This window comes from Xenopus laevis, chromosome 3L, assembly GCF_017654675.1.
Source record: "Xenopus laevis strain J_2021 chromosome 3L, Xenopus_laevis_v10.1, whole genome shotgun sequence".
NCBI lineage: Eukaryota > Metazoa > Chordata > Amphibia > Anura > Pipidae > Xenopus > Xenopus laevis.
The window spans coordinates 28,899,549-28,914,444 of NC_054375.1; the positions used below are offsets into that span (position 1 = coordinate 28,899,549).

General features: G+C 44.3%; 1 protein-coding gene across 1 annotated transcript in view; it reads left to right on the forward strand.

The window, feature by feature from the left end:
• Positions 1-806: 806 nt before the first annotated feature.
• The window catches only part of ddx46.L (DEAD-box helicase 46 L homeolog), a 49,795-nt gene continuing 35,705 nt past the window's right edge, over positions 807-14,896 (forward strand). The window contains exons 1-2 of the mRNA XM_018252018.2: positions 807-963; positions 4,278-4,472. Of these exons, the coding sequence (XP_018107507.1) occupies positions 947-963; positions 4,278-4,472 (212 nt within the window). The 5' untranslated portion in view covers positions 807-946. The remainder of the gene's footprint in view (positions 964-4,277; positions 4,473-14,896) is intronic.

The window sequence follows — 14,896 nt, forward strand, 5'->3', positions numbered from 1 at the left end:
AATCGAATTCGAACTAAATTCCAAGTCCTAGAGGCACATTTATCAAGGGTGGAATTTGGGGGGTTAATAAACCCTTGAATTCGACCCTCGAAGTTAAATCCTTCGAAATCGGATATCGAATTCAAAGGATTTAGTAAAAATCGTTTGATCGAACGATAAAATCCTTCGAATCGAAAAATTCGAACGATTTTAAGCGATCGATCGAATTATTTTTATTCGATCAAAAAAATGTAAGAAAACTGCTGGGGAAGGTCCCCATAGGCTAACACCTCGGTAGGTTTAAAGTGACGAAGTAGGTAGTCAAAGTATTTTTTTAAAGAGACAGTACTTCAACTATTGAATGGTCGAAGGATTTTTACGTTGAATCGTTCGAATCATTCGATTCGATTGAATTTGATCGTATTTGACCCATTCGATGGTAGAAGTACCCAAAAAAATACTTATACTTAGAAATTTGAATTTTTTATCAATCAAATCTTTCACTCGAGCTTAGTAAACGTGCCCCGTAGTAACCTATTCGATGGTCAAAGTATCCAAAAAATTACTTTGAAATTCGAATTTTTTTACTTTTAAAATTCCCTCAAATTCACTTTGACCCTTGATAAATCTGCCCCTTAGTATTTAAATGGTTTTCAAGTATTGGCCAGATTATTGTTCGGGTTTCATAAGGCTGAGCCCAGAACGGGCCTTATAAAAAACGAATTGTTCGGGTCAAAACCGACCAGGTGGCAACTCTAATGTAAAATGGGGGTTCTACTGTATTGTATGTGTTGTTGTTCACTTGTGCTTGTTGTTTTGGCCTCCGGCCGCTAGGTGGCTCACTTCTGACTTCGCTCACTTGTTCCGGCACAGCAGATATCACTATTCCGGTAACAGAAGGTTGAAGCGTGAGCTGAGCTCGGTGAGAGCGGATACAAGTGCTTGTGGTGCTTAGGCCTGTGCAGCCATGGGAAGGGAATCCAGGTGAGTGGATGTTCCGGCTCCTCTTTAGTTGCTGTTTTATGAAGGGGAAGTTGTGCGTACAAGTTGCTCACGCTCTTATCATGAGACACGTTGATGCTGAACGTACGAAAGCGGGGGAAGCGTATACAGGCCAACAATTCTAGAGGCACTGGATGTGGAACGTAGAGTGTAGGAGCCATGGTTTCCTTCAGTGCAGATTTAGCTGGAAAGCCGCACGCTACACGCCTTCTGTACAAACAATAATGGAAAAGTTTCCATGTTGTGGCGCAGACTGTTTACGTGAGCGAGTGAGATTGTGGCAGCTATACAACGTGTGTGTTTTGCTCTTTTCCCTCCTGTTTGTTTTGCCCCTTGAACATGTGTGTGTGTGTAATGGCTTCTCTCTTCTCCTTACCGTATTGAGGTGTAAATGAGTCTAAAATAAGGCATCAGAATATTCCAACTGCGATAACTATTCTGGTTTGTTTTTTTTGTTTGTGGGTCCCCTGATCTGTCTGCAAAATAGCTGTTTGGTTAAAGTACTTGTTAGCTTTTAGTATGTTATAGACAGGACAATTCTAAGTAATTTTTCAATTGGTCTTCATTTTTTATTTTGTAAATTACGTTTTTTTCCTTTTTTTTTTCCTTACAACATTACTTTTATTTTTTACAATTATAAATCTGTATAGTTTCTAGGGATTCACCGAATCCACTATTTGGGATTCGACCGAATCCCCAAAATTTATGCAAATTAGGGACTGGGACGGAAAAAAATCTTAATTTGTGATGAAAATTCATGTGATTTCCCTACCTGCCCCTAATTTACATATGCAAATTCGGACTTGGTTTGGCCAGGGACAAGGATTCGGCCGAATCCGAATCCTTCCGAAAAAGGCAGAATCCTGGATTCGGTGCATCCCTAATAGTTTCACATATCAGAGATATACACGATATGCATTGGTGTATTGTGAGTTAGTACCTGTTAGAGAGAACGGGGAAATAGTCACATTAGGTTTCTATCGCCTGTGAATGATAGATGGTGGCAGCGAATGAGTTTTGTGGGTGTTGGTTGGTGTTTGGGGTGCTTTTGTGTTAGTCTAACCTGTGTGCAAGGTGGGTGAGAGACTTAGTGAGTGACCCCTGATAGCCACACCTAAAGTCACGTGCGGTTGGAAGTACCGTGTCCGTGACAGATTGGCACTGCGTATCTTGACAGCGCTATATAAATAAATGATATACAATAGAACCCCCCCATTTTACATTTATTCAGGGGACCAGAAAAAATTGCTGTAATATCAGGGAAATGTGTGATGTTTAATATACAGAAGGGACCACAAATAAACAATGTAAAATGAGGGGAAACTTAAAATCAGGGGACTTAAAATACGAATTCTACTGTATGTTACAATTGTCTTACTCATTATCTAGGTACAGAAGTCTTATAAGGGTTAGTTCACACGAGGAGATTTTGTCGTCTGGCAACTAATCGCCTCATCTTCTGAGCGACAATCTTCCCGAACTGCCTCTATGGAAAACGCATCGCCACGTGTGCATTAGCGCAGGCGACTTTTCATTACAGCCTATGGGAAAACACGCTGAGGCAGTTCGGGGAGGTTGTCGCTCAGAAGACGAGGTGATTAGGCGACAAAATCTCCTTTCTCTTAGTGTGAACTATCCCTAAAATGCAAATTATACATAACCGTATAACATGGGGTATAAAGGGATGAGGATGCAATTGTATATAAGTAATGCCATTTTAATTAAGACGAAAAATTAAAAAAAGAGAGAAAAAAAGGGGGTGGAGATGGATTAAAAACCTTCCATTAACTGCACATAGTGTTGCTTAATCAATACAATATTAGTTCAATACGGTAAGTATTAGTTCCATTGTTATACAAACAGTAGAAAAAATTTGCCGAGCACTCCATTCACCCGTTCGATTAAAAGAAGTAAATATTTATTTCAGCATGTTAAAAACATATATTCCCTGACGCGTTTCGCATCATCCGTATCATACGTAGTCATAGGTATTACAAACACTTGCAGCCAATGGCTTTTTAAACTAACGTTCTGGACATGATCTCAGCAGTTGAGTTCAAAATTAGGGCATGTTAACCCTTTTGCTGCAAAAAGGCTATTTAACAAGTGAAAAAACTTTACTTCAATATTTTACATTTGGAATAATAAATATATTCATTGCATTTTAGCGTTGTCTTCTTATTTCTGATGCGGTAAACCTTCTAATAGATATTCATTGAGGTAACAATCTCATCAAATAAATAAATAAGTAAATTCATTGCATTCTTGCGCTGACTTCTTATCTCTAATGCCGTAAAAGATTTTTTATGTGACAGAGGTCCATGGAGGTTACGATTCCATCCACTAACATTTCTTCTAATTACAGTCCTTATAAATTAAGTTTCAGTTAAAGTAAGCCTTATATAAATTACATTTTCCTCCTGACATGTTTTTCCTGACTTAACCGATCTTTCTAAAGCGTTTAATTCATCAAGTATTTTAACGTTAAGTATTTTAACAAAGCGCAACTTAAAGTTCGTAAAATATTGAGGCACTAGTGAACCCAGGAGCCGGACTCGGGGTTTATACACCTGGGTCACCATCTATTTTGGCTGAGCGGTTTAAAAGTGCATTTTTGAAAGAGCCCGCTAAAGAAACCTGCATCATTTAGCATAGGCTTAAATACAAAGGTGTTTTGGAGCATATTATTAGCGTTGTTTATCTGCGTTTAATATATGTAAATGGAACCAAATTTAGCACACAATCTTTTGTATACGCCATTGTTATCCAAAGCCTTCTAATATGATAAGTGTTCCGATCAAATCTATTTGGATAGGGATATTGGTTGTAAAGTTTTTTTTTTTTTAATTTATTTGATTTCTTCTTTTGACTCTTTTCCAGCTTTCAAATTGGTGTCACTGACCACATCTAAAAAAATAAATACTCTGTGAAGCAACACATGTTTGATATTTCAGCAATCTGGTTTCTGGGGTCCAAATTACCCTAGCAACCAAGCATTGATTTCAATAAGAGACTTGAATATGTATAGGAGATGGCTGAATAGAAAGATGACTAATAAAAATTCGCAATAACAATACATTTTGTAGCCTTACAGAGCATTTGTTTTTAGATGGTCAGTGACCCCCCCCCCATTTGAAAGCTGGAAAGAATCTGAAGAATATAGCAAATAATTCCAAAACTATAAAAAATAAATATATTATGAAGACCGATTGAAAAGTTCATTAGAATTGGTAATTTTATGACAAACTAAATGTAATGTAACCGTTAAGAATTTGAACCTCGTTTTCTATCCATAGGCATTACCGAAAACGCTCTTCGTCAAGGGGACGATCTGGCAGCCGGTCTAAAAGTCGCTCCCCACCTGATAAGAGAGCTAAACGAGGCGATGAGCGTCGCTCCAGAAGTCGGGATCGAGAAAGAGATCGTCGGAGGGAGCGATCTCGCAGCAGAGATCGTAGGAGATCCCGTTCCAGAGACAGAAAACGCCCAGGGTAAAGCAAATGCTGATATTATTACACTTATAAGGTAGCAGGTAAAACCATACCACATACAGTTCACACATACAATACATGAAATCACATAGAAACTGATACACACCCATCTATTATGCTAATCCGTGTCTGGCCCTGCTCGGTTGAGTTCTTGCCTAAAAGAATTAGGGAGTAAGCTATAAGATGGGGATAACCTCTGTGCTGTGAGAGATCCTGTCCCTTGAAAAAAAGTGCCAGGTTGGCCTGAAATGTTGCTGTGCTGACCTTCAATATATCATATTTTAAATAAATACAGGTAGTCCTCAAGTTACATACACCACACTTACATACTTACAAACGGAGGCGATTACAGTAATGTGCTATTGTTTGCTTGGCCTTTATTAGCATTTACCTTTAATAAACCACCTGCCCCAATCCCCTCTGGTGTGTGTTGTCTTCTGCAGAGCACAGAAAGGTAAAAATACATATGCACAGAAATGTTTTAAAGGGGATGTTCACCTTCCAAACACTTTTTTCAGTTCAGTTGATTTTAGATTTTTCTCCGGAATAAAGACTTTTTTCCAATTACTTTCCATAATTTTTTTTTTACTGTTTTTCCAAAATCAAAGTTTAAATTTGAATGTCCCTGTCTGGTGTTTCTGTCTGGCAGCTCAGTAATTCAGGTGCAGACTGAACTGTTACAGTTTTGCAACTTTTAGTTGATACATTTCTCAGTAGGATCTATAGGGAATATAGGTGCAACTATTGTATCAATTCTAACAGCTTGTAATAATGAAACCTACATATTCTGCTCAGCAGGGACAAAGATAAGAAAAGTATCAACTAAATGTATCAATTTAGAACAGTTTACATGGTCGGCGACCCCCCCCCCCCCCAGAGCTGCTTTAGAAGGTGAAAAATGAAACTTTATACTTCAACATTAGAAAAACAGTCAGACGTAGAAAAGTGAAAGTCATTGGAAAAACTCATTATTTCTGGTGATCTATCTGAAAACAACTAGTTGTTTGAAGGTGACCAACCCCTGTAAAACAAACATCTGTGTGTTGCATTTAATAACTTAATGTATATGTTTCAATTTACATTACATTACAAATTCGACTTAAACCTACAGACTCTATCTTGTACCTAACCCAGGTACTGCCTGTACAGTTTTAGTTCATATTGTTACTTTTCAGTGTTTAAGTATGACCAGTGGAAGGTGGCTGCTATAGAAGGTGCATTGGGTGGACTATATTGCTAACTACTACTACTAGTACTACAACAGCTACGGGACCTGTTATCCAGTATTCTCGGGACCTGGGGCTTTCCAAATAACGAATATTTCCATAATTTGGATCTTCATACTTAAGTCTACTAAAAAATCATGTAAAATCATGTAAATCTACTAAAACATCTTGTAAACATTACTTATATCTTAGTTGGGTTCAAGTACTAGCTACTGTTTTATTATTACAGAGATGTGGATTATTTGGATAAAATGGAGTCTATGGGAGACTGTAATTCTGACTGTAAATCTGTAATTCGGATCTTTCTGTATAACTGGTTTCAAGATAAAAAGATCTAATACCTGTTCTAGTACTGCTACAAATACTAATACTACTACAAGACATGGAGATAGATATCCAGTCAGTCTTCATTTTGGTGTAGGATTGCAGAAAAATCCTAATATTGGTCAGGGCTATCAGCATAATAAAAGGTGTTGTCATGATGTAAACCGTTTAAAGGAGAACCAAAGCGTAACTAAAGAAGTAGCTAGAAATGTACATTATAATGTTATAAACTTCGGTACCAACCCAAGACAACCACAGCCCTTACTGAAATTAGGGATCAACTCACAATTTAGTATTCATAGTATATTAATGTCACAATATAAGGCTGATCAGTAATTAATATAGATAATTAATGCATGGCAGTACAGAAACCAGTGCAACAAGCATCAGAATTTAATAATCAGCCTTATAGCATCAGTTTATATTACAGGCCAACATAATTTTCTGCTTGATCATTTGCAACGACCCCTACGCTTAGCTTCTCAACAGCTGCTCAGAGCCCACTGAGCATGTGATTGTCGCAGACACTTTTCAAGATGGAGACTCCCTATGACAAGCTTGAATTCTGGATCATTGCTGCTATTGAGGAGCTGAAACTTTATGCTGGTACAATAAGTATATAGAATACGGCATTTTTAGCCACTTTAATTGTTAGGGTTTAGTTTTCCTATAAGTGTGCATAATTGTCTGGGATGCACCAGATCCATGATTTGGTTAAATTCTAATATTTATCGCAGGATTCAGGCCCAATTTCAGTGGTTCAGCTGTAGTTCCTAAATTCAAGATACTTCAAAGGTCTGAACAAGATATTTTGTTTGGATTAATTTTACCATCCAGCAAAATCCAAAATCATGAAAACAATCACAAAAATGATACATTAAAAATGGGCATTTCTTAGCCATGAGATTGGGGGAAGTAATTCATCACCTGGTCCATGAAGACCAGACTGGTTTTATGCCAGGCAAATCCACTGCTCTGAATAGCCGTAGACTCTACACTAACCTTTCCCTCCCTCATGACAACCAGGGTCAGAGGACTGTGGTTGCGCTGGACATTGCCAAGGCGTTTGACACTGTTGAGTGGCCATATCTTTGGCAATTACTAAAAGAATTCGGATTTGGCCCAAACTAAATCAATCTAGTTAAACTACTATATAATGCTCCCACTGCATCTATTAAAACAAGTAACATGTCTACCCCTTCTTTCCGCCTCTACCGAGGTACCGGACAGGGCTGTCCACTCTCCCCTCTGCTATTCGCATTGGCTATTGAACCCCTTGCCTGCCTCATCAGATCTCATAACAATATAACTGGATTCGTTCTGGGTAACAGGGAGGATCGTATTCAGTTATACGCGGATGATACACTCTTGTATCTAGGGGACAGACGGGACTCACTGGCCAATGTCCTAAAGGTCTTGGCTGAGTTTGGCGCTGTTTCCGGGCTGGTAATCAACAAATCCAAATCCACTGCCCTTATGCTAGACCCACTTACAGAGGAAGAAAGGATGACTACCTTTCCTTTTAAAGTAGTCCCCGAATTTACTTACCTAGGAGTTAAGGTCACAGCCCTCCCTCAACACTACTTAGCCCTTAACTTAGACCCGTTAAATGATTGGTTATCCCAAAAGCTTAAGCCGTCGGCTAACCTTCCGGTAGGCCCCGCAGGGCGGATCCATCTTATTAAAATGATTATTTCTCTGTCGTCTCAGGGGGACACAGGGACTCTAGGGGTTTAAGCTCCACCCTCCAGGAGGCAGGACACTTAGAATAAAAAAACTTAAGGGGCGTGCCAAGGAACAGGCTTAACCCCACACACTGTAAGCATACCCCAGTTTTTAAGTGTCCTGCTTTCAAGGAGGATGGACTTCGCATGCTCTTCAGCTGCATTCATCATTCTGGGGTATCTCCAGGTACAGGAATGCCTGTTTACTCTGTGAATTCCCCCTTCGCGGGATTCTTCACCGGGGTCTCTACCCTAGCCATTCAGGTTATATCCGACCCACACAGTTACTACCTGCCACCCAATAGGGACAGCAGTTCTGTACGGTGAAGCACCGGGTGAGTACCATGGCAGTGTTCATGTCTATCTCCCCGGGTTGCTCTCCCTTCCCCCTTCCTTCTCATTTATTTCTGGCCTTCAGGGTATTTAGGCCCCTAGGGGAGTAATTCCCTTCCGACCTGGCTGATTTTCACAACGCGCCATTCATTGCGCCTCTGTCTCTCCGTCTCCCGCTCACAGACGGCTCGCGCGCGCAGCTCCTTCCTGCGCTTCAACCCTGGAACGCATCGCATTCATGCGTTCCAGGCGCCATTTTCTTTTAGCGCGAACAGGAGGAGCTGCGGCGCGCGATCACTAAGCGCGCCATTCTCTGCCAGGAGTGGGATAGAGAGGGACACGGCACAACGGTTTTTCATTAGATTGTTTAGTGAAGCCCCCCTACTTCTTTTAGGGTTCACTCACCCCTTCAGGAAGCAGTCCTCTACCTGATCACTGCAACTTAACCCCTCCACAGCCATTCCTCAGCAGGTACCATTGACACTGCATTATGGCGGAAGGTAAGTCAGGGGGACTTTTCCCAAGGGCGGGGGGGAGAGCACCAACAGCACAGGTTACCTATTTTGCCTGCAAAAATTGTCAGTCCAAAATACCAGGGGGTCAGGCTGAATCCCTCTGCAGATCTTGTTCCAAGGGACAGGGCCCTGCACCTGCCCAGGAATCTACTGCACCAGAGATTTCTCAATTTGGCGAATCCTCACAAGATAATTCTGCACACGATGGGATCGCAGGTACATCATCCGACCCCCCAGCTCCCTCATGGGCTATCCAGCTCTCACAGTCTCTAGCATCCTTGCAGAGTTTACCTTCAATTGCTGACAATCTAGGCAGGGCCATAGCTAAACTAGCCCACAAGCCTAGCGGGAAGCGTAAAAGGCCTTCCAGTCCCAAACCGGACGACGACTCCCATACCTTTTCTGAGGGCTCGTCATATGGAGGAGCCGCCTCCCATTCAGAGGGCGAACTTCCACTTTCTGATATTTCCTCTGATGAGGAGGGAGAAAATGAGGGGGAGACCAAGGACAGAGAGGTCCCTCATGATGTGGAGCACATAATCAAGGGAGTGATGGAAGTATTGAAAATTACACAGTCAGCAGAACAGCACACTTCTTCTGCAAATCTGTTTAAGAGGAAACATAAATCCTCAGCTTGTTTCCCATCTCATGAACAACTTACCAGCATTATTCACGATGAATGGAATTTCCCTGAACGAAAATTCCAGGCTACTCGTAAATTTTCCAAGTCCTATCCGTTTAATAAAGAATCGGTGGAAAAATGGTCTATGCCGCCAGCGGTAGACGCTCCAGTCTCTAGACTCTCTAAGTCCACTGCCTTGCCCGTTACAGACGCTGCAGCCTTCAACGACCCATCTGACAAAAGACTAGAGGGATTCCTGAGGGCAGTATACTCATCTGCTGGCTCTACCTTTCGCCCAGCACTGGCGTCCGCCTGGGTAGCCCGAGCCATACAAGCCTGGTCCGAAACTCTAATTTCAGACATTCAAGAGGGTGTCCCCAGAATAGACCTCATGTCATCTGCACAATCCATCGCGGAGGCAGCAGCATACTTGTGTGACGCAACTCTTGATACCACTCAGATTACCGCTCGCACCTCAGCACTATCTGTGGCTGCCCGCAGGACGCTCTGGCTTAAGAATTGGACAGCTGACATCAGTTCCAAGAAATCCTTAACTTCACTTCCATTCAAGGGACAGAGGCTCTTTGGGGAAGAACTTGAAAAGATCATCTCCCAGGCCACTGGGGGGAAAAGCACCTTCCTCCCCCAAAACAAGTACAGACACACATCGTCCTCTAGACGGGGTAAGTTTTTTCGTGGCCCCAGTGGAAGATTCTCCAGACGAAACAGCCCCCCTCAACGCTCCCAGTTTCGTTCCAAGCACAGTGATAAGGGCCGCACGCCTTGGAAAACCAACAAGTTTCACAACAAGCCTTCAGCCGACAAATCCACTTCCGGTTGACGGGGCACCCCCTCCGGGGTCTCGGCAATCAATAGGGGGCAGATTGCTACGATTCCGGGAGGTTTGGAACCATTATTCGTCAGACGCTTGGGTCACCGAAATAATTTCCGAAGGCTACCATCTGGACTTTTCTTCTCCCCCTCCCAGAAAATTCCTCATGTCCAGACTCCCATCCAAAATCGACAAAGCTCAGGCCTTTCTGGACTGCATTGCCAACATGGAACAGATGAGTGATCATCCCTGTTCCCCCGTCAGAGAAATTCTCCGGTTTTTACTCCAACCTGTTCCTAGTCCCAAAGAAGGACGGTTCTTTTCGACCAGTACTGGATCTGAAATTTCTCAACAAACACATACGCTCAGTACGGTTCAAGATGGAGACCCTTCGCTCAGTCATCAGAGGTATGGAACCGGGTCAGCTATTGATGTCCCTGGACATAAAAGATGCCTATCTCCACGTGCCCATCTGGCCTCCTCACCACCGCTTCCTCCGTTTTGCCTTCAAGAACCGCCACTACCAGTTTGTGGCACTGCCATTCGGATTAACCTCAGCGCCCCGAGTCTTCACCAAACTCATGGCGGTGACAGCAGCAACCCTCCGACTCCAGGGAGTCTCGGTGACTCCCTACCTCGACGACTTGCTCCTGAAGGCCAGAACGGCAGAACAGTGCAGAGCACATCTTCAGACCGCAATATCCCTGATCCAGAGTTTCGGCTGGACCATCAACTGGATCAAATCCAGTTTGACACCCAGTCACCAAATGATGTTCCTAGGCCTTCATTTCAACACTTTAACGCAGCGGGTGTCCCTACCCCCGGACAAGCAGAAGAAGATAAGGGACCAGATCAGGCTTCTTCGTTCCAGTCAACCTCCCACAGTCCACCTAGCTATGCGGGTGCTGGGACTGATGGTCTCGTCCATCGAAGCGGTACCGTTTGCTCAGTTTCACCTACGGCCTCTGCAAGCCAACATCCTATCGGGATGGAAGGGAGGACCTCTAACCCAGAAAATTCACCTGCAGCAAAAGACACGGGAGTCCCTCCTTTGGTGGCTAACCCAACACAACCTATCCACGGGCCAGTCCTGGGCCGTCCCAGACTGGACCGTCATCACAACAGACGCAAGCCTTCTGGGCTGGGGAGCAACGTGGTACAAGCTCTCCGTTCAAGGTCAATGGGCCCCCAGCGAAACCAAGCTTTCCATAAACATCCTGGAGCTTCGGGCAGTGCGACTGGCCCTCAGACACTGGTCTTCACAACTCCAGAAACAAATCGGTCCGAGTGCAGAGCGACAACTCCACCACAGTCGCATACATAAACAGACAAGGAGGGACCCGCAGCAAAGCGTGTCTAGCGGAAGTGGACCAAATTCTGACGTGGGCGGAAGCCAGCTCAGTCCGACTTTCCGCCATACACATCCCAGGTGTGGACAACACCCAGGCGGATTATCTCAGTCGCAATCAGCTGGATCCGGGAGAATGGGAAACTGCATCCCGAAGTGTTTGCGGATCTCGTGCACAATGGGGTTGTCCTCAAATCGACCCTCATGGCCGCCAGACCAAATCGCAAAGTTCCCAACTTCTTCGCTCGTTCCCGGGATCCGATGGCGATGGGTGTGGACGCCATGACACAAGAATGGCGGTTCAGACTGGCTTATGTATTTCCTCCAATTCCCATGCTTCCTCGGGTGCTGAAGAAGATCGACAGTCTCCCTCAACTGTGATCGTGATAGCTCCATATTGGCCCAGGAGAACTTGGTTTTCGGACCTTCAGGAGATGTCCATTGCACACCCACTTCGACTTCCAGCCAGGGACGACCTCCTCCAACAAGGTCCCATCGTTCCACCACAACCCGGGGCTGTTCGCTTTGACGGGATGGCTGTTGAGGCCACCATTTGGCGAAGACAGGGTTTGACAGAAGAGGTCATTGCCACGATGCTCAGATCACGCAAGGCCACTTCCTCCAAAGCTTATCATCGGGTGTGGCACAATTACTGGAAATGGTGCAAGGAAGCCCACTACTCCTTCCTTGAATGCAACGTTCCCAGAGTTCTCTCCTTCCTGCAAAGGGGACTTCAGCTAGGTCTCAAGTTAAGTTCACTGAAGGTTCAGGTCTCAGCTCTTTCGGTCTTACTCCAGACTCGACTTGCCATGGATGACTCGGTCCGCACATTCCTACAGGGAGTGGCCCATATTGCTCCGCCATTCCGTACCTCAGTACCAAGATGGGACCTCAACCTGGTGTTGGAGGCTCTTCTCGACCCTCCTTTCGAACCATTGGCGGTCATTCCAGAGAACATTCTGACTTGGAAGGTGGCGTTCCTGGTTGCCATCTCTTCTACCAGGCGGGTCTCCGAACTCGGTGCCCTTTCATGTGACCCTTCACTACTAGTCTTTCACAAGGACAAAGCAGTACTTCGTACAGTGCCTTCCTTCCTCCCCAAAGTCGTCTCATCGTTCCACATCAACCAAGAGATTGTCGTCCCGTCCTTCTGTCCGGATCCTAAGAATGCCAAGGAACGGCGTCTTCACAGTCTAGACGTGGTCAGAGCACTTCGCTGGTATCTTGAACGCTCCAAACCTTTCCGACGTTCTCAAGCTCTCTTTTTGCTTCCATCCGGCCCCCGTCGGGGCATGGCAGCTTTCGAAGACGACAATTGCAAGATGGCTTCGGGAACTCATTCGTCACGCTTATCTTTCCAAGGGGAGACCTCCTCCAACATCCATTCGAGCTCACTCCACGAGAGCCATGGGAGCTTCCTGGGCATGGCGTAACTCGGCTTCTTTGGACCAGATCTGCAGAGCAGCCACTTGGTCCTCGGTTCACACATTCACCAAATTCTATAGCCTTGACACCTTTTCTTCTGCGGAAGCCGCCTTTGGCCGCAAAATACTGCACTCTGTGGTGCAGTAAGGTGTCTTAATTGCTATTCTTCCCGATTTCGCTCCCTCCCTGCTGTTCTGGGGCTGCTTTGTTAAGTCCCCTAGAGTCCCTGTGTCCCCCTGAGACGACAGAGAAAACAGGATTTTTTGTTCCTCACCGTTAAATCTGTTTCTCTGTAGTCGATAGGGGGACACAGGGCTTCCCGACCCTAGCGAAATGTTGACCGTTTGGTCTTATGGAAAAGTTTCCTTGGTTTACCTGTTGCCAGTTGATTTTAATTTTTTCTGCAGTCTCTTTGGTACCAACTGAGGTATGCTTACAGTGTGTGGGGTTAAGCCTGTTCCTTGGCACGCCCCTTAAGTTTTTTTATTCTAAGTGTCCTGCCTCCTGGAGGGTGGAGCTTAAACCCCTAGAGTCCCTGTGTCCCCCTATCGACTACAGAGAAACAGATTTAACGGTGAGTAACAAAAAATCCTGTTTTTTGCCCAAGCTACTCTATGTACTACAGCAAGCCCCCATATGGATACCCAAATCCTATCCTATTTCCTTAAACTTAATGCTATATTTAGGTAACTGGTGTGGGCTCATTCCAGGCCAAGACTAATGTGTGCTAAAAACAAAGCTGATTTGGCCCTTCCAGATGTGTATCTATATTATTTGGCAGCACAACTGTCCCACCTCACTACATGGGTGGAAGGCTCGCATCACAAGACGCTACATTCACTTTGGGCTCACTTAACTGGCTTCACTGATAACCCAATAAGCTGGATCCTAGGGAAATCTGTCAATACGTCTGTCATTGCTTCCCCCCCCCATCAGCTCCCTACGTAAGGTGTGGAAAATGGCAAATGCACTTCTGAAATCTCCTATCACTGACCCACTCACACCATTATGGAACAACCGAGACTACCCCTTGTTGGTAAAACTGTGTCCAATGAGTCTTTGGTCGGGCTGTGGGGTGAATACCCTTGGTGATGTATGGCGTGATGGCAAATCTCCTTTGCACAGTTGAAAGATCAATTCCAGATCCCACATAACCAATGGCTGACCTTTCATAAGTTCAACCACCAGAAATAATCTGGATGGGTTACGATCTAAATGGGAGGTGGATGTGGGCACAATCCTAGACGATGAATGGCAGCAAGCGCAGGAATCCCCTCAGCTAGTATCCCCCAACCATAGACTACGGCTAATTCAATTATATATTCTTCATAGGGCTTACTACACCCCTGTCAGACTTCACTACATTAATGCCAGCACCCCGGATGTTTGTACTAGGTGTGCTTTAGAAAGGGGAACTCTGTCACACATGCTGTGGAGCTGCACTAAGCTTTCCGCATACTGGAGGGGAGTACTGGACGCCTTAGATGCGGTGCTCCAGGTGACTATTACCAGGACACCAAAAGTATGCGTCCTGGCCATAATTCAAGACCTAAAGCTGTATCATTGTCAGTCACTTTTCCTTCTTGAGGCATTACTACTTGCTAAGAGCTTGATCACCCAGAATTGGAGAGCTGTGGCTCTTTCTACCTTCTCTACCTGGAAAGCAATTATGTAGAATACCTGTAATACTGAATACTTAATGTACCTAAAAAGGGGAGTCCCCGCCAAATTCCAAAAAATTTGGGGACCCTGGACTGACATTTACCCCCCAACATCCAAGACAACTTCCAGCAGTTTAGGTTAACAGGGTTCAGGGAAGGTGAATGGTGCATTAGCTTTACTCGTCCAACTAGGTCTGAATCCTTAGTTGGAGGAAGACCCTGATAAGGTTGTAAACTGTTGTTCCTATGACGCTGTATTTGCTGCATAATATGCTTTATACACTTTGTTTTGTACAAGACATGTCACATGTGATGCAATGTTTTTCCTTCTTTTGACTTTATATTGTAAACTGCTTACTTTATTCAATCAATAAACTACCCGAATTTAAAAAAAAAAATGGGCATTTTATAGCA